General features: G+C 42.1%; 1 protein-coding gene and 1 non-coding gene across 2 annotated transcripts in view; one reads left to right on the top strand and one right to left on the bottom strand.

Moving 5' to 3' along the window:
- CLASP1 (cytoplasmic linker associated protein 1) overlaps positions 1 to 26,558 on the bottom strand; it is a 217,624-nt gene that overhangs the window by 140,271 nt on the left and 50,795 nt on the right. Inside the window, exons 3-6 of the mRNA XM_063116685.1 lie at positions 4,990 to 5,068; positions 3,076 to 3,179; positions 586 to 677; positions 389 to 464 (exon numbers count right to left, since the gene is read on the bottom strand). Of these exons, the coding sequence (XP_062972755.1) occupies positions 389 to 464; positions 586 to 677; positions 3,076 to 3,179; positions 4,990 to 5,068 (351 nt within the window). The remainder of the gene's footprint in view (positions 1 to 388; positions 465 to 585; positions 678 to 3,075; positions 3,180 to 4,989; positions 5,069 to 26,558) is intronic.
- Positions 8,679 to 8,806, top strand: LOC134393836 (U4atac minor spliceosomal RNA). Its single transcript, XR_010025121.1, has one exon. It is a non-coding gene; the product is annotated as a U4atac minor spliceosomal RNA (small nuclear RNA).

Raw genomic sequence — 26,558 nt, 5'->3', positions numbered from 1 at the left:
AAGTGAATCCATTTGCTTCCAAAGGATCTGCACTCATACCTGGCATAAGCCAAAACTATACAACATACATGTATGAAATTAAATCCTCTTTGAAGGCAACTGGAACTTCATTCATATAAGCACATTCAAGACTGTTTTCCTTCTGTCATTATGGTGCTAAACCTCATCACATTCCAAGTTCAACAAAGGAAACATTTCAAAGTTTGCAATTCCACACATCTGCCAACAAAAGGTGTTAAAAACAATCCTAGCCAAATTTACTGCACACAATTTACAGTCTATCTTCAAAATAAAATGATTGAATTAAAATAAAACCTTCCTTTAATCACCATAGACATCCCTTCCCAAGAAGGAAATATTTAACAAATTTGTTTCAGTGAAGACTCACCTGGCTGTTTGGATCTCCAAGTAAATTACATATATGTGGCACAATCTTGCTCAGTGTTAAACTCTGAGCTCCAGATCTAAGACAGATTGAGGGGTGGGGGGAGAGAGAGAAGAAAAGAAAAGAATTTGGAGTGAACATTTTTTTATTAAAAAAAATCTGAATGCAGATATCAAAATATACTATAAGCCCCAACTTACGCATTGAGTGTTGCAATAAGGCAGAGGCAAATTCCTTCTCTTGTCCGGAAATTCTTGTGTTTGAATCCTCCCAAAATCCTGTCCCATACGTACTGCCACAGAGATACAAGGAAATGAGCAAAAATATGGCGCAGATCAGCAGCAATTTTACATTTCTTGATTCTGGAGGAGTGTGTGTACGTCTGTGCGGAGGGAACCAAGTGAATGCAAATAAACGACCATAAGAAGAGCCATGCTGGGATCAGACCAAGGGTCCATCTAGACCAGCATCCTGTTGTTCACAGTGGCCAACTAGCTGCCCATGGGAAACCCACAAGCAGGAAACGAGTACAACAGCAATCTCCTGCCTGTTCCCCAGCAACTAGTGCCTGTTCTTTTAAGAGTTTTAGGGCGCAATCCTATGCATGTTTAGACAGGAAAGAAGTCCTACAACTCCCAGCATGGAAAGCAAATTCCACAGATGTGGCTTCCCCTGTCACAGTGTTGTACTGAGGAGGGAAACTGGACCTGTTGAACATTGGCCTCTTTCAGAGCTCTTAAAACATACAGAACGACTTTGATTTTATAATCACCCACTTTCAGGGAGTCCCTTAAGCTGCTGAACCAGAACAACGACAGGAAGTGCGGAAGAGACTGGAGTCAGTGGTTAGATGCGAAGTAGAAGTTTGAATAGAAAGGGTTGAGAGTCTCCACGAATGGAGCAGTATGTTTCCAATCTTCCTCGCCTTGAGCTACCAACTGCCTGTGAAGACTGATCATTTTGGTTAAGACTCTTCCAGTCCACCAAACTGTACAGCAATTTTGCAACATTTAAGGGTTATCCTAAACAATCCACAGAAGGAAGTAGTGGACTGACATGATGGAATTTTGGACTGAACCACTTGAAAATACAGAAGGGCGTGGGGTCATATCTGTGAATGCTCCCCCCACTCACATATAAAAGTCACACTGTGCCTAGTAAACTATGACATCAGTGAGAGAACTAAACTAAACTTCGCTCACCAATATTTTAGTTTACTTATATGCAGGGTGATATTTGTTGATGTGGGGCAGTATTCAAAAATACAATTCCCCCACCTTCAGTCTGAAGTAGTACAGCCCAAGCACACTACCATCTCAGTCTATTACTTCCTACTGCATAATTTGTAGAATGGCTCTCAATTCACAATGGCAGTTCTTGTCATCCTCCAATGGCACTTTTTATCCTCTAGACAAGTACTTGTCTTTAAACATCCTTTCAGATAACAAAAAGTGGAGAATACTGCTTTCTGTTTAAAAGACAACAACACCCAAAACCTTCTCCCAAGCCTTTGAAAATAAGGGCAAAAAAAGACAAGTATTATAATCTTAAATATTGCTTTCCCCTTCTAGATTAAACTTGGAAGATTTATAAGTAAGGAGACATAATAGATCAATGTTATACCTTTAGTTATTATTTCTCTCTCTACTATCTCACTAGTAGATGAATACAACTACAGGTCTACTAAGTGCCATTACAGAAGGCAACCCCTGAAATATTTGCTGCATGTCCCCTAGTATGGCTTTCTGCACATCCCCCAGTCATATTTATGAACTTATTGATCCGGTTCACAAGTTACAATAGCAAATCATGAGTTAATCAATCAACCCACGATTTGCCATGGTGCATGCTGAGTGCGGGTCATGATCATTTTGAATATACAATCCCTGATCAGGCTGAAACCAAGAAATTTATCATGGGTTTAATCCACAATTAGAAGTTAGATTAACTGTGGGTTGTTTAAATCACACTTAAGCTATAGGATCCACATCACTGCCCGATCGGAAGTTAAATATTCAAAAAGACTGTGGAAAGCTCCTGACCCATAATTTGCCATACTACCCTGAACATGCCTGATCTTGTCTGATCTCAGAAGCTAAGTAGGGGCAGGCCTGGTTAGTACTTGGATTGGAGATGCCCTGGGAATACACCAGGTACTGTAGGCTTACAGATTTACTCATTCATTTCAATGAGGCTTACTCCCAAATTAGTGTACACAGGGTTATAATAGCAGAAAACAGTGGGGGCAGGAATCTCTTGATGAGACACAGAATACTTCTTTTAAGACTTTTCATTACAAAAGGATCAGGGAGATTATTTAAAATAACTATATAGGGTTGGGGGTATTCCCTAGATTCATTCAGACCTTGCAAAAAAATCTTAATTCCAATTCTTCTGATCGCTTCAGCATTCATTATGATTCTCGAACATCCATTCCTACAAGCTCACTGAAAGGTATTTACTATTGATTTTTCACTGGTTAGCTCCTCCTACCCAGTCAGTGTTGAGAAAAATACTGCCACTATCTCTTACCACTACTAAAATATAGTCTGCAAGATGATGCATTTGATACATTGGGAGCACTCAGACTATTTTAAAAGCACAGTTAACTAACTGGTCACAAACAAAAGTCACTTTCCCAGACACAGGGACTACTTGTATGTCAAAGCCACCTATTTCCAAGAACTCACCTGAGGGTTAGCAGCTTGCTCCATGATTTTTAGCAGCAGTGCCTGATCCTGCTCTCGCACCGAGTCTTTTGAATCTCCCAGCCTGTCAATTAAACTAGGTAGCACTAGGGGAGAAAAGCAAGGTGAATTAGAAGAGAGGGCATAGGAAGACAAGCACAGATTAATACTACAAAAAATAATAATCTACCCTTCCACTTAAAGCCTCCCACCTGTCTCAAGGTACTTTGAATGTCAGGTCTTGCAAGCTATTCACACAGGAATAGATGTTTGCCTTGGACAATAAGCTAAGGACAAGGCTGCTACACTAATTTCACTGATATATACATACACAGCAACTAACATGCTTTTGAAAGATGGGTGGTCATATTTAAATGCACTTACTACGTGTGCTACCCCATCTACATGTAATGTCAGCAGTCCAGCAGCTAAAGTTAACACAGGAATAGACCAGCATATACAGCAGGTGCATTTAAGTGTAATCAAGCACACATGGAAAGCTTCTACAGGTAAAGGCTTTCTTCATGGCCCCATGTCTTGCACAAAGCAAGGCTTTGTGCAGGACAAAGCTTTGCCAAAAGCAAGTGCTATTTTGGGCTGCATTAATAGGAGTATAGCTTCCAAATCGTGCGAGAGGCTGATTCTCCTCTATTCAGCACTGGCTAGGCCTCATCTTGAGTACTACGGCCAGTTCTGGGCACCACACTTCAAGAAGGATGCAGACAAGCTGGAGGGGGTTCAGAGTAGGGCACCGAGAATGATCAGGAGTCTGGAAACAAAGCCCTATGAGGAGAGACTGAAAGAACTGGGCATGTTTAGCCTTGAGAAGACAAGACTGAGGGGAGACATGATAGCACTCTTCAAGTACTTGAATGGTTCTCAAACAAATGAGGGCCAGGATCTCTTCTCAATCATCCCAGAATACAGGACACAGAATAATGGAGTTACAAGAAGCCAGATTCCAGCTGGAGATCAGGAAAAAACTTCCTGACTGTTAAAGCAATAGGACAATGGAACCAGCTACTGGTTCCATTGTGTGGGCTCTCCCACACTAGAGACATTCAAGATTCAGCTAGACAGCCATCTGTCAGGCATGCTTTAATGTGGATTCCTGCATTGTGCAGGGGGTTGGGCTCGATGGCCTTATAGGCCCCTTCCAACTCATTCTATGATCATACATACAATGAGAGGCCCTGCGCATATATCCATAATCTGCTGTGTTGAAAGGTACCATCAGTGCAGTCTGTGTGCACTACAGAATTTCATGCAAGCAACGATACTCGGTTGCAGAATTTAAGATATAAGAGTCCCAATTTCCATTGTTTAACTTGGATCATGGTTTAATATGTTTTTAACTGTGCATATTTATTGTTTTATACTGTATGTTTTTAACTGTATGCCGCTCTGAGATCTTAATGATATAGGGTGGGATATAAATGTTTTAAATAAATAAATACATAAATATGGCTGCAAATCCCAGGGAACACATCACATGGTATAGAAAGGTTGGGCAAACAGTAAACTGGTGCCCAGATACAAAGCTGAGGTTCTTATTTTAGAGTCTGCCAACACTGCTGCAATACAAAGAGTGTTACCACTCTGGACAACCATCTGTCAGGGATGCTTTAGGGTGGATTCTTGCATTGAGCAGGGGGTTGGACTCGATGGCCTTGTAGGCCCCTTCCAACTCTGCTATTCTATGATTCTATGATTCTATGTACCTGCAGACAACCAGATCCCAGATTTCACAGGCACATTTGTTACAAACTGCTACTTCCTTAGAATTAGGACAATTTAAGAACAGGGGCTGCATGTTTGCCCTCCTGCTTCAGTATCCAAAGATATTAGCAAAGCAAAGGAAACATCCTGCACTCTATACAACAGGCCTTTTGGCTTGCCTAGGCCCAATGACCTTACCTGTGCCAATTTGGGCTTTAAATCTATCTTGGAGCCGTGATACCAGTGCAGATAAGATGTCCAAGCCCAGCAGGACAACCTTCAAACAAAAAGAAGAAGTAAATGGGAGCGGTTAATACGCAAGTTAAATACAAGTGAATATGCCTACTGCACATGCACACATTGCACATGGGGCAGCCCTTGAAGACAACTTCAGCTAGTGCAGAATACAGCAGCCAAGACCCTAACTGATGCAGCCAGGTGGAGCCACATCACGCTGCATTTAAGAGAACTGCAATGACTGGTTATTTGCTTCTAAGGCTGATTGAAGGTGTTAGTGCCTTTAAGTCCTAAATGGCTTTGAGAGGGCAGAGGCAAATGCTTGAAGGTGGGCCTCTCCCTGTATCAACCTGCCTGGGCCTTAAGAGCTTTAAGTACCCATGATACATTCTGTGACAATAAGGGAGGGAAGCGCCTTCTCTGTTGGGGAGCATCAATTGGGGAACCCCTTCCCCAATGGAGATGTGAGAGATGCCAGTATTATATTCTTTTCAGTACCAGGTCAAAGCTATTTGTATGCCAAGGCGTTTTAAATTGTTTATAAAGCCAGGTGGGGCTGCTGCCTATTTTATGTATCCCTGCCTTTCTTCTTCTGATTTTATTACGATTACTTAAATTTCTATTTTGTAAACTTCCCTGGCACCTTAAGACAAAAGTTGACATATTATTATTTTAAATATTTTTTAAAAATGAACATAACAGAGTGGGGCTCCCGGCTGTTCACAACTTCTGACAATAAGGAATTAAAGAAAAGTAACCCAAAAATTATGTTTAATTTGATTTGCTGGTAATGGAGCTATTCCAGGCCTACAGAGGGTCAAGAGAAGGCAGTTATCCATACACATCTCACTGAAATAAATAAAATAATAATAATTTAGACAGTAAGATGGGCATAAACGAATGTGCTGCCTGCACATTTACAAGGAAGCAAACTCTGCTATATTAAATATGTTTACTCCAGGTTTGCTCAGGATTGCAGCCTTTAAGCTGCTTCTTTTCAGCGCTACACTGATCCATGTTATGCCCAGTCAGGTGCCACTGCTGTCACCTGCGAGGAACACCCTCCCACCCATGCCATTTTCTGATGCAGACAAGTCCCAAGAAACGAGATCACAAACTCCCTTCTTTCCTCATCACTTAAACAACAGATTGAAGATCCTGGTTAGTAAACTGGCATTTAAAAAGTTCTCTGTTTCAATAATGCCAGCTAACTGTGGTTTAAGTAAACCGGGACATAAGCACTGAGGCAAGACAGAAGAGAGGGGCTAGGAGGGACCATGCAGTCTTGTCTCTTATTTCTGGCAACCAAACTATAGTTTAGTAAGCTGGGAATTGAGCATCCAAACCAGGCCAATGTAATAGCTCAAGTCATAATATGCATTAGTTTAGAAATTACCATATCTGGTTAAATATGTATCACCACCACTATCATCAATAGCTATTTAGCATAGACAAGAGTAAAAATTATTTTCAACAACATTTGGAAATAGTCTAAAAAGCAAATCAAACTCCAGTGACACTGTTTTGTCTACCCAGAAGTCGTTCGAAATAAGCAAGCGAACAGTTACATAAAATTAAATTTAGTGTGTGAAATCCAACACTGCACAAGCGGTAGGCAAGTTCACGCCACGGATCTCCCCATTCCCTTCTGCAGCCCCCTGTGCACCTTTCCCCAAAAGCATCTCCAGAGTGTCAGGGAATATGGCGAACTGTGTCGTACCAGGCTGCGATGAAAGAGGAAATGGCCAAAATCAGGATCCTTGTGGGAGCAGTGCAGGATTCCGCCACCTGCTTTCGGGTGATTCTCCTCTCGCACTGCAGTTTGGTTAAGTCACAGTTCACAACATTCTTGTATGTATATATGTACATTTCATGTATGTATGTATGTTTCATTTCTATATGCACATATGTTTCGTGTGTGTGGCATAACATATGAAAGTAAATTCTCAATATTGCTATTTACTGTTAATATATACTATAAAGCAACCTTCCCACACCTGATGCCCAAGGGTAGGCATGATCAGACACCTAACAAGGGCCCGCACCCCAGCAGGGGCCCACTGACAAGAACCCCCCAAATGTGCTTTTTCTTTTCACCATCATTCATCACCCTTTTGCTCTGACCAAAACAGTGGTGGGAGAAGGAACAGTTGGTGCCCCTGCTTACTTGCTCACTGGATCTCTGCCTGTCAAGCTAGCAAGTAGCAGCAATCACAAGAAAGAGATGAGGAGCAATAGCAGCTGGCAACCATGGCAGTGAGAGAAAGTAGTCACTGAGGGAGGGGGCATTGATGTTGTCTTGCCCAGTACTGCTGGAGCCAGAAGTACTGGTAAACTCCAGATGCATTGGACTACCACTCCCAGCATCCCCCAGCCAGCCATAGTTGGGTAAAGTTCCATATGTACCTACCTGGACCCTAAGATCATCTTCAGGGGTACTTCTCTGCAAGCCTCTGCCAAAGGAAGTGAGGTGGGTGGCTACCAGGAAGAGTGTCTTTCCTCCTGTGGCACCCCAGCTGTGGAATGAGCTCCCAAGAGAGGTTTGCCTGGCACCTATGTCGTACTATTTCTGGCACAAGGTAAAGATCTTTTTATTTTCCCAGTATTTTAGCATTTTACCATCTTCGTCTATTAACTGTTTTAAATCTGTATTTTAAATCTTTATTTTCAATCTCTGCATTGCCAGTTTTATTCTGGTTGTACTTTTATATTGTGGTTCTAAGCTTCTATATATTTTGTGCTGTGTCTTATGATTTTAATTTTCGTGAACTGCCTAGAGAGTTTTGACTTTGGGGCAGTATAGAAATGAAATAAATTAGATTGCTATAAAGTTGAGCCTTGCAAGAATTTTGCTCAGATGGAAGTAAGCCTAACATTTCATTTAGAAACCACTAAATACCACATTCATGTAACAATCTCTGGGGGGACGGGGGTTAGTGCATTTTAGGAATTTACCGACCAATCTAGGCATATTTACTCAGAAGTAAACCCCCACTGTGTTCAATGGGATTTGCTCCCACGCAAATTGCACACCTACCTGGGAGTAAGCTCTATTAAACATAGGGGAATTTTTGCCATTAGGGAATATTTCCGATCTGTGGCATTCCTGCATTCAAAAACAAGGGACTAGGAGCGCAATACTATGCATATTTAGACAGAAAATAAGTCCTACAATTCCCAAGACTGCCCCAGCCAGGCATGCTGGCTGGGGAAAACAGAGCCGTAGGGCTTTTTCTGTTTAAACATGCACGGCATTGCACCCTACGTAGCCTCGCTGGACGAGATATAGGTCTTTTAATTCCGCCTGCAAACCCGGAAACTCCGCCTAGAGCGGCTGTTCCCTCCTCGTCACAAGCGGAAACAAACGACTCGCCTCTCTAAAAGCGCTTCCCTCCTTTTCTCCCGCCCTCTATGCAAATTACCAGAACGCGTGCTGCGGAGCATTGTGGGTAGGGTCTCAAATCGCGAAAGGAGAGGCTAAAAAGCAGCTTGTTTTGCAATGCATTACGAATAGGGACGTTTCAGCGTTGTTCTGCCATCCAGCCGAGGCAGTCCAACTATACAAATTGCGGCCACCCAAACAAGCTCACCGTGACCTCAATAGGTTTCCCCGTCTACCTCTTCAGATTGCCGTTTAGTCTGTTTCCCCAGCCGTCCTTATCTTGGGGTTGCGCGACTGTTCAATGAACGTATAGTGAGAGCAGTACTGCTAACACCTACACAACACGTAAGCATCCCTGGGGTTTTACCACCCCAATGAGGTGCAATTTTTGGAACCTTGCTTACAAGCACACCTATACTGCGTAGTACAAAGATTAAATACCAAATTATATTTTTCCTATCTACTTACTATTTATTTTTAAAGGAAGTGCAGCATTTGTTGCAGTTCCAACATAATGCAATATTGATCTTACACACTTTCATAGAATAAAGATCTCCGAATACAATCCCTATTCTTTTAAATTCATACTATAAAGTTCCCACTAGAGGGTGCTACACATCATTACTAAAGAAAATCTCCGTCTACAATAGATAACGTGTGTGAAATACGCCCTTGTAACCACCACAAACACCCATAATTAATTGATCTTTTAAATACGTGTACTATTGATATTCCAATACAAATAGGGCCCATTTGTTATATTCAAGCTTTGCAAACTAGGAGCAGAATCTATTTTCCTGAGCCAAAATTAGCAAACGATGCCAGGTTGAGTTATGAGCAGGAGGGATGCTTAATCGTTATACAAAGGTGCCTCAAATTCCTGCTTGTACCATTTCCTCATTTAATTGCATATCCTGCATTGCCAAGAGCATCTGGCAAATGAGAAAATTTGAGGGCAAGACATCGATCTGATCATTAGGTTCAGCTATACATTAGGTTCAGCTATACTCCCCCTCTCTTCAGGGTAGACTTATCGTGTTACATTTGCAAGAGCGGGAAGATACGTGAGAATACCCCGCCGTCTTAGCATTAAGTGATTTACCGTATTTCTTCACTTCTAAGATGCACTTTCCCCCCCATATAAACATCTTTAAAAACGGGGTGCGTCTTAGAATCTCAGGCATGTCTTAGGGCTTTTTTTTTCTGTTGGTGGTACTGAAATTAGTGTGCGTCTTACAATTGATGGCGTCTTACAATCGAAGAAATACGGTAGTTACTTTCAACTCATTTATCAAGCTTGAACAAATTACCCATTTCTAAAAGGGGAATGAACAGTGACCCACTTTACAAGATAGGAGAGGGGAGGAGGAGAAAACTACTTTTAAGATTTTGGAGCCAGGCAAGTAACATAGAAATAAAATCAAAACCTGTTCTAAATTATGAGGGATCGGACTACTTTTTAAAAAGTAACATTCAAGATTAACAAAACAAAAACAAAAATAAATAAAACGCCTCCCCTCTTAGTTCCCCTTTTGTGTAATAAAATGTCCTGTTTTTGCCCTCTTCACTTTTCAGGTTTATGGCAGGGGAGGTGGAAGTCGCTGTTCAAGATTTTGGAAATATACACTGAGCAAAATGATTCCAGGGAAAAATTTAAACTTGCAGCTTTTGGTTTGAATCTGTCAAGTCACTGAGCAAATGAACTGAACCACCCCAACACACCCAATTATCCAGTCACTATTCACTTTCTTACAGCACAATGCTATACAGAAGTAAATGAGGTGTACTCCCAGGTACGTGGATGTAGGATTGCAGCCTGCGTTTACGTTTCCTTTCCTTAAATTCACAACAAGCAAACAACAATGAATGATCAGTCAAGATTTTCAAAGTAAAATAAAAATAAATTTTATATATATAAAAAAAATCTAACAAAAGCCCAAATGATGTCATTTCTACCTCAACTGAAAACCTAAGCAGAAAGACAACAAAAGAACTGCTGCATTTTTAAAAAAATTACTGTGTAATTTTGATCAGGAATTCAAAGTTGGAACTCTTTCTGGAGAGTTAAGAAAAACATGTTTAGTAATGAAAACATAGCATAAACAATACAGTTTAATCTGAAAACCTTAAAAGTTAGGAGGTATGGGGGAGGGGGACTGGTAAAAGCTTGGGGCAAGAGTAATATAACAAAGTTGGTAATTATTGGCACAGATATTGAACTGTGTTTCTGAAAAGAGAGAAAGGGCAAACCTGTTCTTAAGGCTGCCAAAAGTCAGGGTGGGGGAGCTGCAGTTATGAGGGATGTCCAGGGAGACAAAGCCCTAAACTATCGGATAGAAAGTCTCTTCTGAAACAAGATTATCCACCTCCTACCCTTTAAAAAGTAGTCATTTAGAAGATTCTTATGCAACCCTTCAGTATAACCTAGTTCGCATGTCACGACAGCAAACTGTGGGTTATTTAACCCATGATTCATGGGCCATGCATTGCCAGCAAGCCACTTCTAGTTTCTGTAAACAACCTCTGGTCAGTTCAACTTGGGGGTGTCAGCGTGACATGCAAAACTAGACCAATGGGTTGTCTAAAAGCTAAACAAGCCATTGCTTTGGGTTCTCACATCATGCTCACAACCTCCAATCAGAGTTTTACGGTATCGAGCGGGGGGTTGGACTTAATGGCCTTATAGGCCCCTTCCAACTCTACTGTTCTATGATTCTATATGCATAATGAGCATCCCAGCAAATCCCACTATTGGCTAGCATGAAGTGCGAACTGCCCCCTACAAGGGCAGTAAGAAAAAATGGTAATATCCAGACATCTTTTTAAAAAATTACCACAAGCACAAAAAACTCAGAAAAGCAGACAAAACAAAGGAATCAAATTCACCAGAATAGAAACATAGTTGACAGCAGCTTACACTGCATGGTGGAGTGCCTGGGCAAATTAAAACCTGGCACTAGAATGTCATCAAGGTTGAGATCAGACAAGCTTCCCTGGGGAGGGTGTTCCATAAACTGGGCGACATGACAGAGAAGTCTCTTTCCTTGGTTATCACCCATTTCATTTCATATGGGAGGGGCACCCAAAAGAGGACCTCCGATGACAGACGTGGGCCTCCACTGATGACCGTAGGCCTCCATGGTAGAAGGCAGTCCTTCCATTTGTCCAGTCAAGAGAGGTACACTAGTTTTGCATACAAAAGAGAGTTCACAGGGTGAGAATGAGCATATCACGTTTTCTAGAGAACTTGTGCTCCTAAAGAAGGTGTTGGACCTCTTTCAATCAGAGGGCCAACTTCAATTTCAGAGAAGCTCACAGGGGTCACATTTCAGTGGTGGATGGGGCCAAAAACCTAAAAATACTTGCATATTTTAGCTTAGAGCGCTTACTACCAGTAAGAGAAAAAATTCAGCCTTTTAGAATTGGGAAAACACTGCAGAAAAGCCAGAAAATCGCCAAACGATGACTTCCCAATGCAGGGGAAAGGGGTGTGCAGCCATGTGGGGGAACCCAGAGGACCAGATTTATCCCTTGGTCCAAGTTGTTGCACCCCATCTCACCACCACATTTATTTATTTATTTATTACATTTCTATACCGCCCAATAGCTGAAACTCTCTGGGCGGTTCACAAAAATTAAAATCATAGTAAGACAACCAACAAGTTAAAAGCACAAATACACAATACAATATAAAAAGCACAACCAGAATAAAAACCACACAGCAAAATTGATATAAAATTAAAATACAGAGTTAAAACAGTAAAATTTAAATTTAAGTTAAAATTAAGTGTTAAAATACTGAGAGAATAAAAAGGTATTTCTATGTCATACATTTTCTACATTGTGCCACATGCCAGCCTTCCATATTATTTAGGCCAGAACGACACGTTCAGTCATTGCCTTGCATCTTGAAGCCCTAGCCATCGCCTCTCAGAAAACCAGTGTGATGTTACACAGCTGTATATATGGAATCTGTAACAATAGTATAAGTATATGGTTAGGTTATGTATTCCTGTTACATCTTTCTGTGTTATGATGAGTGGCTGAGAGAGTGAAGGGGGGGGGGGGGTGAAGTGTGTGTGCCATATAAACTGTGGGCAGTGCTGTGTGAATCAAATAGGATTTGGATTAGAGAGAGGTTGGATGAGAGAGATACAGCGAACATCTGGGTGATTGTGTAGTGTGTGCGGTGTGTGTGTGTAGTGTTTGACTGAGAGTGTCATCTGGAGTATTGTGTATTAGAGAACATACATTAATAAAACTGCTTTTACTTATTTTCTATTCAACTAATTATTGCTGTAATTAATAAAGTTTTATTTGTTTATTCAAATCCTATACCTTCTGCCTTTGGCTACATAAGGGGAAGGTAATAAAGGAAACAATATAGGAGAAAATATCAACAAGTGGGTCCTCACAGCTCAAGGACAGAGTAAAGGGTTGGACCTGAGCCTGGTGGCAGCATGACTATGGCCTGGTTCAGACAACATACTAAACCATGCTGCTTAACCACAAAATGGTTAACGGAATGCATGCATGTTAAGCAGCATGGTTTAGCGTGTTGTCTGAACCAGGCCAATGTGTGGGGAAGGTGTTTCCTGCTGAGTTGAAAAAGGCCTTAGAGAAGGAGAATTCTCACTGGGAAGAGGCGGGAACACCACACCAGCCTCTCCCATTGCTGAACTGCAAAGGAGAAGAGTCAGCTGGGCAAGAGTTTCTGGCAGAAAATGGAGTTCCAACTTCAAAACCCCCAAGAAGAAAATAGGTAGCACAGGAGAGTATACAGAACCCTGGGAGTGGGAGAATGAAGCCCAATAGCAAGTAGTGGGACAGGGTATCAATGGCTTTCAACTACAACTACTGGTTTACAAGTTAAATAGAGCCAACGTGAAACCTACCAGTGCCTAAATATAAAACAATTAAATTCCTCAACCCACTATCAGTTCCTAGGATCAGACAACAGGGAAACAGCTAAGCCCTCTAAGACTTTTTAGCTATTTGCTTGCCTAATCAGCATTTAAAATTAGCCAGAGGGTCAAACCACTGCAGTAACTGTCAAGCTATTCCACAAGCAGAAGTGGGGGCAATCCAGCACTGTTGTCTCATTTGTGAAGATTGGGAAAATCTTATCCCAGCTGATCTTCCATCACTCTCTCTGCCAGGCCACTAAAAGAACCATCAACAGTGGTGTAATGGTTAAAGTGTTAGACTGGGAGTCGGGAGATTCGGGTTCTAGTCCCCTCTTGGCCATTGAAACCCACTGGGTGACTTTGGGCCAGTCACAGACTCTCAGCCCAACCTACCTCACAGGGTTTATTATTTATTTATTTATTTATTTATTTATTACATTTTTATACCGCCCAATAGCCGAAGCTCTCTGGGCGGTTCACAAAAATTAAAACCACAAAAAAACATCCAACAGGTTAAAAACACAATTACGAAATACAGTATAAAAAGCGCAACCAGGATAAAACCACAATAAAACCAGGGTTGTTATTGTGAGGATAAAATGGAGAGGGGAAAAGGTGGGATATAAATGCAATAATAAATTAGTATAAATAAATAAAGTTTGCCTGACTTGGAAAAGGAAGGAAGTTGGAATAGAGCACATTAAGCATGGTAGAATGACATTGGTGCTTGTACTGCACAGTACATAACCTAAGTGAGGAATATGTCAGATGGCCTATCTAGAATATGGAATGTGTCAACTTTAATAAAATAAAACCAATAGTACGTTTGTAGCCTTCATGGGATAGGGCAGCCTCCCCCAACCAGGTGCCCTCCAGGTGATGTTGGGACTACAACTCCCAGCATTCCTAACCATTGGCCATGTTGGCTGGGATGGATGGGAATTGAAGTCCAAAACATCTGGAGTGTACTAGGTTGGGGAAGGCTGGGTTAAGGCATAAAATGGCTATTAATGTCTGAAGCAAAAGGAATTACGATACCCACAAGTTTTCAAACTGTGTAAACCTCCTCAGGGCACCTGAGTCACACCTCAACAGGACTTATAAGTGGCCACAATGGCAGAACAAGAAATAAACTGAGATGACGCTCTTAAAATCTGACTTGCTGAAGAAACCGCTCTGTTTCTAGTTGTGAGCCATGAAAGATATACTGTGCATTCTGCGGGAGGCCGGATGGCAAAGTGCCCCGAGGTTCAAGAGATCTCTTATCTGAATTGATGGAAGCCTGAAGTCAAAAGAGCAGCACATACCCCAGTCTCTAAGGGCAAGGCAATTTCTCCCACTCCCTCTCTTAAAGAAAGTCAAAGGATATGTTTTGGGAAAAGAACCACTGCCATGTACTGAGTCAGGGCAATGGTCCATCTAGCTCACTGTTGACTACACCAGGGGTGGGGAACATGTGGCCCTCCAGATGTTGCTGGTCTCCAACTCCCATCAGTCCCAATCAACATGCCCAATGGTCAGGGCTGATACAATTGGTAGTCCCAACATCACCTGAAAGGTCACAGGTACACCACTCCTGGTGGTGAACCTGTGGCCCTCCAGGTGATGTTGGGATTACACCTCCCATCAGTCCTGACCACTGGGCATGTTGGCAGAGGCTCTCCAGGTTTTCAGATGGGGGTCTTTTGCAGCCCTACCTGGAGATGCTGAGCATTGAACCTGGAATGCTTTGCATGTCAAGCAGGTGCTCCACCACCTAGTTACGGCCCTTCCTCAGATGTGGAAGACAAAACAAGGGGGTGAAAACACTTGCCTTCAAGCTCTGCTTGTAGGCTCCCCAAAAGTATTTGCCTGGCAAATAGTCGGATAAAAGGCACTAGACTAGTCGGACACCGAGTCAGCTGGGTGTGGATGCTCCTATGTACTCGAGACAGATCTGTTTGCTGGAGCAACCGTCTATGCAAAAACCATGGTGTACATAAGGTTCAAATATCCATTATTGCAAAGGACATCCCACCTTCATTTAATTCTTTTTGTAGCTTCTTCAGTCATCTCTCTGGCTTTACAAAGTCCAGCTCGACATACACCAAACCACTCCATCCCTGAAGACTAGGTGGTACTTTGGTCATTGCAGGGTTCGCCTTTGAATTATTTGTGAAAATATGGCCACAATTAGCTGTTCTCTCTCTCTCAAACACACACACAAACCAAAAAACTATCACCAATTTAGGCTGCTTGCCCGGAAATAGACATGTAGAAGATTGCAGTTAGTGATATAAAATAAGCAATTGTAGACAGACCATATCTAAAGCCACATAAATAAATCCAAGCTATATACTAACAATTCAAAGGCACATATCTAATGCTATTCCAACTAAATAAAAATATTCCACGTAAGGACGTCAGATATACTATGTATCATATTTTCAGCCCCTGCGGCAAGTTGGCTGCTGCTATGATTGGAAACTTTTTTGCACTACATAACTACAGGAACGGCTTTTGCGCAGTAGCAGGAAGATGAATTCTGACTAACTGGGGTTGATTTATCTATTCCTCACTATGGAACAGAAACAGCATTCTAATAAACGATCTGGCAGGTCTTTATCTTGTTATTACCACAGGTCCTGGGACAATTTTAAAATCTTCTACCCAATAGTGCAGAATGAAAAGTGTGAAGCAAACACTGATGCAGCAGTGTGACCACCCCTTGACTGGTTTGCAATTAAGCTCTTTAACACAGAGCTCGAAATTAAGGCAATTTTTAGATAAGGCTACTACTATCCCAATAAGTGCAGGGTAAAGGGGTGAAAGTGCCTGTTTTTTAAAAGGCCAGGTGCAATATTTTTGATGCTGCACATTTTTCATCTTACCGATGGGCTCTCAGATTTATTGCTAATTTTAGGGTACAATCCTATGTGAGTTTAGACAAAGAAGGGGGGGGAGCCCTACAACACCAGCAGTCTCCAGCTGGACATGCTGACTAGGGAATGATAAGAGTTGTAAGACTTTTTTTCCTGGCTAACAGGCATAGGGTTTGGCCCGCCGTATTCATTTCTATTGTTTTTTAGAAATTATATTTTAGATTTTTATTTATTTACAATATTTATATACCGCTCCCCATTCAAATTTTCTGACTAACATGCATAGGATTTGGCCTGTCATATTCATTTCTAATTGGTTTTTTTTTAAAGTTATATTTTAGATTAAATCCAGGTTATTTCCGTCTTGTAAGTCATCTGGAAGTTCTGGTTCTGGCAGAACTTCATGTGTTTGGCATCTGCTGCTGCTTTCTCCTGCTATTTTTATGAGCATCTTTTGCAATAGCTAACTGCCAGTGGCAAACTCTTGCCTCTGCTAACTCTGCTACCTCTTTCTCCAACAGTGTTGGCATCCTCAGCTCCTGTCAGTTACCAGTGTTTAATATTCCCTCTTGCTCCCTGAAGCACTGAAAGGGGGATGTATCTTTCTTGAAGGGGGGGAGGAGAGAGCCTGTAAAAACACACACCTTCCAAAGGCTACATGAAAATGTTCTTCCCTGAAATATCTGGGAATTGAGGGATGGGGGAGAAGGAGAGAGACCTGCAACAAGCCCTACCTAACAAAGGGGACAGGTACCGGTTAGTTCAGCTGTGAGGATCATCTGGTGCCGCCCCAAAACTGGAAGAGCCATACCTGGAAATGATAGTCAGTGATAAGTCCACTTCAAGCTAAATGAAACTAGGTTCATTCAGGATAAAATATGCAAGAAAAGCAAGTCTGCATGTTATTACCTGGCACAAATTGTTTCTGCTATCAAGAGTCTCTTAGAAGATTCTTCAACCTATTGTGCTCGTGGAGCATAAGGGCCATGTTTCTAAGAACTGGGGGGGATTTTCACCCCCTGGGGGGCCCTCCTCACACACACACACACACACACACACACACACACACACACAGCCTGCTATGCTTCCTCAACTCTGTAAGCATTCTCAGAGTTGCCCAGTCATGCCAGTCCTCCCTCCTAACTCCCTTCTTCTCTCCACATCAGCCTCATCTGTCCAGGCGACCTTCTAGGGACAGACCATAGCTAACCTCTCTAGTACAATGGGTTTTCCTCCATCCTTCATTTAGGCCAAGGGTGCAGACTCTCAAGCCTGGGGGCCCAATCCGGCCCTTAGGGGTTCCACAGAAGACCACACCCCCTTTCCCCAACCCCATCCCCTTCCTCCTGACTGGTGGTTTCCCAGCATTTGTGCAGGTTCTCCCCCCCCCCCCCCCAATTCTAAAAAGTTGGAATGCCTCTCCTACGGCTTACTTATGGGGCAGCCAGAGCTTTAAGCTAAAATATTGGGCTGTCTGGTATTTTGACATACACAAACACACACCCCTCTTTTGCCTTTGGCCTGGCTCACTACTGGAATGTGGTTCCCAAGAGCTTCTCCAAAATGGAATTTGGTCCTCAGAATGAAAGAGGTTGAACACCCCTGATTTAGGCACTTTTACCCCTCCAGTGAATGACTTAGGACAGGCGTAGGCACCTTTTTTTGTTTTTCATCAAGGCCTACAGTCCCTCAGAGGTAATCTTTCAGGGCCAGAGCTCGCAGTGAACAGGTTCAGAGTCGTGCCTCTCTCTCTCACACACACACACTTTCATCCATCCATCCATAACCACAGCTATCCATCCTATCCTCTTTTTTCCCCTTCTCCCCGCCCCCACATTTCCTCTTCCTCTGCCACCTCTCCTTTGCTTCTCCCATCACGGCTAAGGACTCACTGCCTCAGTGGGCACCACCTGTCCAGAGTAATCCAGTTGTCATAAGAAGAACGGGGGGGGGGGGAGAGAGAGAGAGAGAGAGAGAGATCAGGAGGCAGGTAGGTGCATGTGCGAGCTTTGAGGTCTAACCATGGAACATGATGGCTAGAATGTCTTTCCAAAGAACACTACACCACTCTAGTCACTGCACTCTGTGATTCAGCCTCTGCAGTTGCATGCCCAGCCGCTAGTCTCTCTTGTTCTCTTCGCAGCAGAAAGAGTGACTGATCTAGAAAGGAACAGGAGATACCAGGAGGGCATCAGGGGCCACATTAAGACAAGGGCAAGGGCCTCATGTCGTCAAGGTGCTCTCTTCTGACCTTGGATATCACATAGACTGCACAATATAGAAGAGAGGAATGTCCCCCTCCACCATTTTTAAAAGGGGAATGTGTCCACAGTGTACCGCAGGCATTGGGGCAGGAGAGTTGTGTCGCTTACCATTAATTGCATCACAAAAAATAACCAGTCAGGAACCCATAGCAACTGTGCAATCTCATTCACCACAACAATCTAACAGCAGCTCAATGTACTAAGGAAAGGCAATGTACAAAATACTATTGCTGAAAAATACAAAAAGCCTGTGCACAAAAGTGAAGCTTTAAAATAAGTCATGTGGTTTGTTAGCAACAAACAAGAAATAAAAAATGATTTTATTGTACAATAAAGTGACTGTGCAGAAACCACCCACCCACCCATCTCATATAGAACAGAGTAATTCTTCTGGCATATATTGCTTTGCTTTAATAAATCTATGATCGGGTTTCACTTTCCAATCTGACTGTGGCTATTTTTAACCTTTGTGACCTTCTGCATTAAGCTTAGGGGTAGAAGACAGAGGCGGAAGAGAGACGGGTGTCTTTCATTGATCAGGAGCATAATAAGCATCTGTAGGTAAGCAAAAATAAATACACAGAGTGGCATCTGGATGATCACAGTTTGAATATATCAACACATGCACATAAGCAGACATTTGACCAAATGCAGGAGTACTAGTAAAAGGACAGTAATAGATAATGAAGTAAATCCCATTGCTGAAATCAAGGCTTCTGGGGAAAACACACACACACACACACACACAAATCCAAAGATGCCATTTGAGGACAATTCACACACAGCAGCAGCCAGGGTTCTAATAAAGTTTAATGATTCGTAAGAGGTTTCAAGGTCACTGTATATCTGAACTACCCAAAGAACAGACGGATTGTATAGTGAACTAAGGAAATCTCACTTTTTGTGATAGCAGTAGATCTTCCAAGTATCCTTGGTCCACAGACTCTCAGACAGAGAGGAGTAACCCATCTGTGCCACTTCACCGCCAAAATTATAACTGTGGAGCACAACCAGTGAAGAGCAGGGGCCATCATATCCCCACCTACAAAACAGGTACGATCAGGACTGCACATGCCACAATTCCAGGAGAGTATCAATAAAGGAAAAAGAAAGAGAAGAGTGGAAACAGAATTAACCCTCCCCAGAATCTCAGTTTTTAGACCCAAAAAAACAGCAAATCTCTAGCTCTCATGGCTGCAAAGGGAGCCTTGGGAACCTGTTAGACGGGTGACCCCACTCCAAATCAGAGCCACTGAAAACAAGAGATGAGTTAATTAGCCTGTGAAGAGATCCCTGTTGCTTATGGTATCCTGAAGAGGGTATGGCTGGCTGGTTGGGGCCCTAGACAGAAGCGTAGGAAGTAGGGATACATTGAAGGCACGCTTTCAGGTCCCATTTGTACATACAGTACCCTATCAATATATAGGTTTGGAAGCACAATAAAGAAGGTTAACGTACAGCAAGGCTTATTTTGAGTCATGACAATATCAGAATCTGAAGACACAGAAACTGGAAGACAAATAGACAACTATTAAATATTTTAAAGTATTTAAACCTGCAGTCTAAAGCACAATGAGATATATATTTAGGCTCAATCTGCCATCAATCCAATTCCTTTTTAAAAGCTGTTTGAACCCCAGTTCTGTTAGCAGTCATTATCCCAACAGAAATCTGAAACCAGATATAGTTTTCCCACGTATAACTTATTAAGATATATATCTCAACTTATGCAGCAACAGACCCTATAATTTCATTTTACGTTTTTATTAGCATTGTCCTTATGAAGAGTTTTTAACTTGCTTTTCCCTTTGATCTAGCATCAAACACGCAAAGAACTTGAAAGAGAATTTGTGATGGAAGCTAGGTGCATAGTCTCATAGTTAGAACTGAAGGGTATTTTTAACATGGTAAACAAATTCTTATTTACACTGACTTTTTAATAGAAAAAAAAAAAGAATTTATGGCATATTGAGGTCAGGAATTTTATTCTTACTCCTAGCTTTCAAGGACTGAATTCCCTCCTCCTTTCTCCTTTATCTTTGAGATAGGGGAGCAGACATAGCTCTTTGGTGCTTCTCATGTAGAAGATATCAGGTTTAATTCCTGGCATCTTCTCTCTCTGAGAGAGAGAGAGAGAGAGAGAGAGAGAGAGAGAGAGAGAGATCAGGTAGCAGATGAAGTGAAATACCTCCACCTAAGACCCCCAAAGAAATATTATCAGTCAGAGTAGACATTACCAGTCTCATGGCCAAGTAGCCTAGAGATAATAATAATAATAATAATAATGAACAAATAGAGGAGGGCAAAAACTTTGCATGCAAAGATCCCAAGTTCAATTTCCAGCATCTCAAGGTGTGGTTGAAAACAACTCCTGCCACTAGGAGATAACTCAGTGCCCCCTCCATATTTTTATTACTACAAATCCCATCAGCTCCAGCCAGCATGGCCAATCATCAGGGAGTATGGGGGTTGTAATCCAAAACATCTTGTGAACCGCCCAGAGAGCTTCGGCTATTGGGCGGTATAAAAATGTAATAAATAAATAAATAAATAAATAAACATCTGGAGGACAGCAAGATGCTTACACCTTGATAGTCCGAAATTTGGGGAGACACAACCAAGTCACCTTTGTGCACAGTTTGATACTAAGGCATGGAATAATAGAGTAATACCCTCCCGCCACCCCCACAACAAAAAGACAGGGTGATTAACAGGAAGGGAGGGGCATTTTCCTCCATATCATGTGGAATATTCACTCTGATACAAGGCACTGCTCTGTGACAGACCATCTGCTTTGCATATAAAAGTCTCAGGTTCATTTTCCAACATCACGATAGTTAATCTCAGGTAGCACGAAAAGCTGCCTATTGGGACACAGAGCAGGGTGAAATGAACTAATGGTCTGCTTTTTATCTTTGTTGTTTTATCAAACACATCCCTTATCCCGCAGGCATCTCCGACACCGTGCGTGATTTCCCCCTCCTTGGCATACAGTGCACCTCTGGAAAAGACAACTAGTCTATTAAGATATAGTTTGACTATAGTGTTCCTTCCTCAGCAGAGCGCCAAGTCCATCTGGATGATTTTGTTTGTCTTCCCCTGCAATGGCGTATCCACACTGAATTTTACTTCTCAAATTGAACATTCATAAACACATACACACTTTCAAAGCACACTGTGATGATTAACAGATGTAAAGGGGGGGGGGGAAATCCACTCCCATTTTTATATTAGCTTTTGGATACAAGATTAAAGTAAAGGCAAGTTTCACTCTGAGGTCTTCCACAGTTGGTGCTTATTAATTTTCAGTGTATAAATTGTGGCAGCAAATGCACGAAGCCAGAGAAATTTGAACATAACAGAAAGTTGTCTTTTTCTCCCAGTAACATTGGAAACATGCTATTCTGATGCATTTTGTTTGTTTTTTAAAGAAGCTTTATACCCAACAAAAACCATAAGAATTCTGGAATTCTATATTCAGCTGTACAGGCAAATTCACAGTATAATGAATGCACTCAATTGTGGCCAACAATTTCCATATTGTTTTTCAAAATCAGTTTGCATCCAACTACAACTGAGAAAAGTCAGATCAGCGCCCACCAAGAATATATTTGCTGCCTAACCACAGCAAACCAACTTCTTTTGATGAGAGGATATAATATTTCAAGTAATATTTTGAAAAGCAATTGTCACTTGTAATACAAACCATCACTGCAGGCAGAACAAACACAGAGAAAGCCAAATTACTGTATTGGCTATGCAGCTGTAAAGCTGGGTCGATTCCAGAAGCCCTATTCCAGGTTTGCAAGGAGACCGAGTTGAAAATCTAGCCCATAATTGCAAACAGGATGTATGGGAGTTGGAGAGGAAGAAAATTAGAAATGCCCTTCCTATTATTAGACATGCAGGGATTGCAATGAGCAAGAGGAGAGACGAGAGACTCGCTACCACCAGCCAAAATAAAATTATACTACAAGGGTGGGAGCGGTTCTGCAGTTTCACTGTCAATAAACTTAATTCTTTATTGTTCTACAAGCTGTCTAAAATCCACTAAAAACTTGTCACCAATTAAAACAAAACTATACTTGCCGCCTTTGTTCTTACTGCTTATATTAGTCCACTGTAGTTTATAAATACCGACAGCGCTGCAATAGCTGTATTGCAAACATTTCTAAAGGCAGTTGATCTTCCACAATTACCCATTAAAACAAAAAGCAAGTGTTGTTTTGTTATCAAACATGCCTGTTTGATCCAATGTATTAAACAACAACAAGGCTTGTGGCACCACCATAAAGCTTAAAGCAGGGGTGGGCGGCTCGTGGCCCTCCAGATGTTTTGCAGACCAAAGAGGAAATATATCCCAACCCAAATCAAGTAGCAATAAACTAACTGGGATAATTAGGGAAAACTTTCCGAAGCAAAGCTCAGTGCCAGCGCAGAGCCCATAGTGTGATGCACAGAGACCACAAAGAAGAACAAATGGTGATTGATCATGGGAGTTGTAGGCCAAATTGCCCATCCCTGGACTAAGGATTGTATCCAACACTGGCAGTCCATTAATGGAATAGAATCCACTAGGGGAACAAATTTCCCCTCCCTCCAGCAGCCCCCCCCCCCACGCCCCCACCAAATATCCTCTGGAAGATTGGGACACTATCTGAAGTGGATGTGAGGGGCACATGGGAAAGAGAGCAAAGGGAAGTCTGCTCACACAACGTTGGATTTACCCTAAGTTTGGTGGACGAGTACCTATGGGCCTGTTCAGACCACACACTAAGCCATGATTAGGCCGCTAACCATTTTACAGCATATAGTTAGTGAGCGGGTTTAAACCGTGTTTATGTAGGCACCATGGTTAGGAATGGTTCACCTGACACGCTAAGTCATGGTTCACATGACATCCTAAGCCATAATGTTGACTTCGAAGTGCTTAACTACCATGGCTTAGCGTAGTGTGTCGTCTGAACAGGGTCTATATCATGTGATGCATGAAATGGACTCTACTCTACAAATGTTTATGTCCCCCACCCAGCATGATAAACCTGTCCTTAGGAGCATTGAAACAAGCAGCGAAAACAGGCTCAAACTCAACTGAAGGAGGGAAGGGTCTCCAACAGTCTCCACGCACAACCACATCTACCAGCCCCAATTATACCACATTAAATGTATTAAAAGTCTTAAGGATCTTCATTGTTTTATGCGGCAGTAGATTTTCCCTTTAGGAGATTTAAACGGAAGTGCCTACTTTATAACTTTTATTTATCTTTATTCGAAGAAACAGGATTGGACAACCCTACTACAGCCTCTTAACTATTGTTTCTGGGGGGGGGGGAGAGAGAGAATGTCCCATTCCTGCCTCTCATACCATGCATTCATCTGAAAAACAGTAAAACGTGCAAATATTTTACATGCATTTTGATGTACTCTTGGGGTCTGCCCATCCTCCCAAGCCATTTAAGGATACCAATGAGAGTATAACTTTCACTATTATATTTATACCCAAAATGGACTGCCCTCTCTGTGGCAACATCACACCAGTGGCAACTCACCACTTGCAGCACCCATTAAGAGAATGCCTTTCTAGATGTGTGCTGGCAAACACAGGCCCGGCAGCATCACCTGTTCACATCCCACAAGCAGGGATAGCCCAAGACATTTTGCTGCATAAGGAAAAGAAGAAAAGGGTGTCCCTCCAGTTCCATGGGCAAAAGCTGACTGACTGGCAGTCAAATCTTTCTTCAGCGCTTGCTATGAGACAGTGTTCTCTCCAGAACCTGAAAGCAGCAGGCTATATTAGGGAGGAACAGGGCAGGCTGCATGGCACACAGCTCAATCCCCCAACACCTTGCTGTTGCCTCGTGAGGCGACTGTCTCACTCTGCCTAATGGTAGGGCAGGCCCTGCCCACAAGGGAAATGGTTCCCTCACACAAGCCAAAATGAAATCAGCTCTTGGGGCTTGTCTTTGCAGCAGCAGCAAAAGGAAGGCAATGGGTGGATGCGATGTTCCAAGCCCTCACCCACATTGGGCTGGTTTTCCAACTGCCGGGAGAGATTCATCAACTTAGGAGTCTTCTGGAATTTAAGAAAGCCATAAAGACTGATCTCTTCTGGCAGGCCTACCCAGTGGAATTTCAGGATGCCTTTTAATAATCTGCTGCCTTTTAATAATGTATTCGTTTTATATGTTTTCATCAGTTGTATGTATTTTATGGTGTTTGCATTTGTGTTGTGCCCCGCCTCGATCCAGAGGGAGAGGCGGGTAACCAATTAATAATAATAATAATAATAATAATAATAATAATAATAATTGCTGCTGCTGCTGCTAGAATTATAAATCTCAATTACTCAGGAAAAGGTTAATCTGCCAGAATGGAAGAGAAAGCCCTGTCTTTATCCAAAGCATCATGTGCAGGAGATCTATTCCCTATTACATAATGCAGGTAGGCACTCAAAGCCTTTCATTAAAAAAAATTTATTTTGTATTTTTGACCTCTACAACAAACAAAAACTTCCTTCCCTCTGGCTTTCAGGTTGAATTTCCTCCAACAATCGACGGGGTGGTTAAAAGGGGGGGGGGTCTTAAAACTCATGCAGGAGTGCGGACATTTCAACATAAAAACAGGTGAGGGGGAGCTTAAATCCCCCCTTCCAAATCACCATGTTCCCAAATTGGGGTGGCGTACACTTACCCAGAAGTAAGTCAATCACACATACACACATAGCTCTGTTAGAGAGAAGTACATTGCTCCTTCCCGTTGCGAGGGGTAGCCTGACCTCCCTCTCTCTCTCTCTCTCTCTCTCTCTCTCCTTTTAAAAGAATGGAAGGGCAGCCAAAAGCTTTAAAAAAGGAAATCACACACCTCCTGGGGGTTGTGGGTAGGTTTTTATTCTTATTGCTCAGAAAACTCTTTGCAGGTGGTGGTGGTGGTGGCGGAGGAGGGTGAACGAAAGCTGTTTCTCTGGCAGGCACAGCAAAATGCTTTTAAAAAACCCCACATGCTTGGTTTAAGTCTTATTTCTCACAAATGGCATTGCAGATCACAATCTAACTGGGGGGGGGAGCAGAGAGAGAGTTCCCCTCCGGAATTGGCAAAGGCAAAACATGCCCAGCACACAAAGTGTACCAATAGTAAAGAGCCTGCTGACGTAGCAAAGCTCTGAGGACTCCTGGGATGTATGCCAGGAGCAGGCGGGAGGACTGAGAGGAAAACAAACCATGGCAAAGCGCCAAGTGCCTGATCGTCTGTCAGGAATAACGTGGGTTAGCTAGTAAACAAACAACCTACCATGGCTTATTTTCAGCATTGCTTATTGTAATGCTGAAAATAATGTGGGAACAGGACCAGACAGTTTAAAAAATCCTTTTCTATCTGCAAAGACAGGCACCCAAACAAACGCAATTGTATCTCTCCAGTTACAATCAGCATGAACATACAAAATAAAACTTTCAAGAACTAAACCTAAAGGAGTTCAACATCAGAAAATGCAGTACTCCGGTCAGGAAGATAACCAACTCTGCTTTAATAGAAGATTCCCACATTTTAGTTTCATTTGCAATATCTGTATATTTCTTTTCAAACATAATGATTTGAAAAGCAGTTAGTAACGTCAAGTGCAAAACACACACACACACACACACACACCAAGTGGGTTTACATGAACTGAAGCAACTGAGACTCCTGTTCTCAGGGAGTATCAACCAAGCATATTTACCTAAAATGTCCTGTTAATGCCAATGGGATTTTCCCCAAGTAAAATAAACACAGTTATGACTGGGCTACAGTTGCCCTAGGAAATTAGGTTATAGCCTTCAGTAGAATTGAGTGCAAAAGGAGGAATAATAACAATACATAGGATTGATAAGAAATAGGATTTATAAATACATTTAGGATTTATTTATATATATTTAGTGTATAGGCTACCATACCCTAAAGAAGTAGGACAAGTAATAACACTGTCTGAAGAAAATATAAACTATCCCATTAAAAAAATAATTGTAAAAGTTTAAAAAAAGCCCTAACCACACATGCACAAATTATTAGAGACAATCAATAGATATTAACTAAAAAGGACGGTGAACATATTCCCATGTTGCAGATATCTGTACAATTTAGA

Source organism: Elgaria multicarinata, chromosome 2 (genome assembly GCF_023053635.1).
Source record: "Elgaria multicarinata webbii isolate HBS135686 ecotype San Diego chromosome 2, rElgMul1.1.pri, whole genome shotgun sequence".
NCBI classification, from domain to species: Eukaryota; Metazoa; Chordata; class Lepidosauria; order Squamata; family Anguidae; genus Elgaria; species Elgaria multicarinata.
The sequence above is the reverse complement of the archived record's forward strand: the minus strand, read 5'-3'. Positions and strand labels throughout refer to the sequence as shown.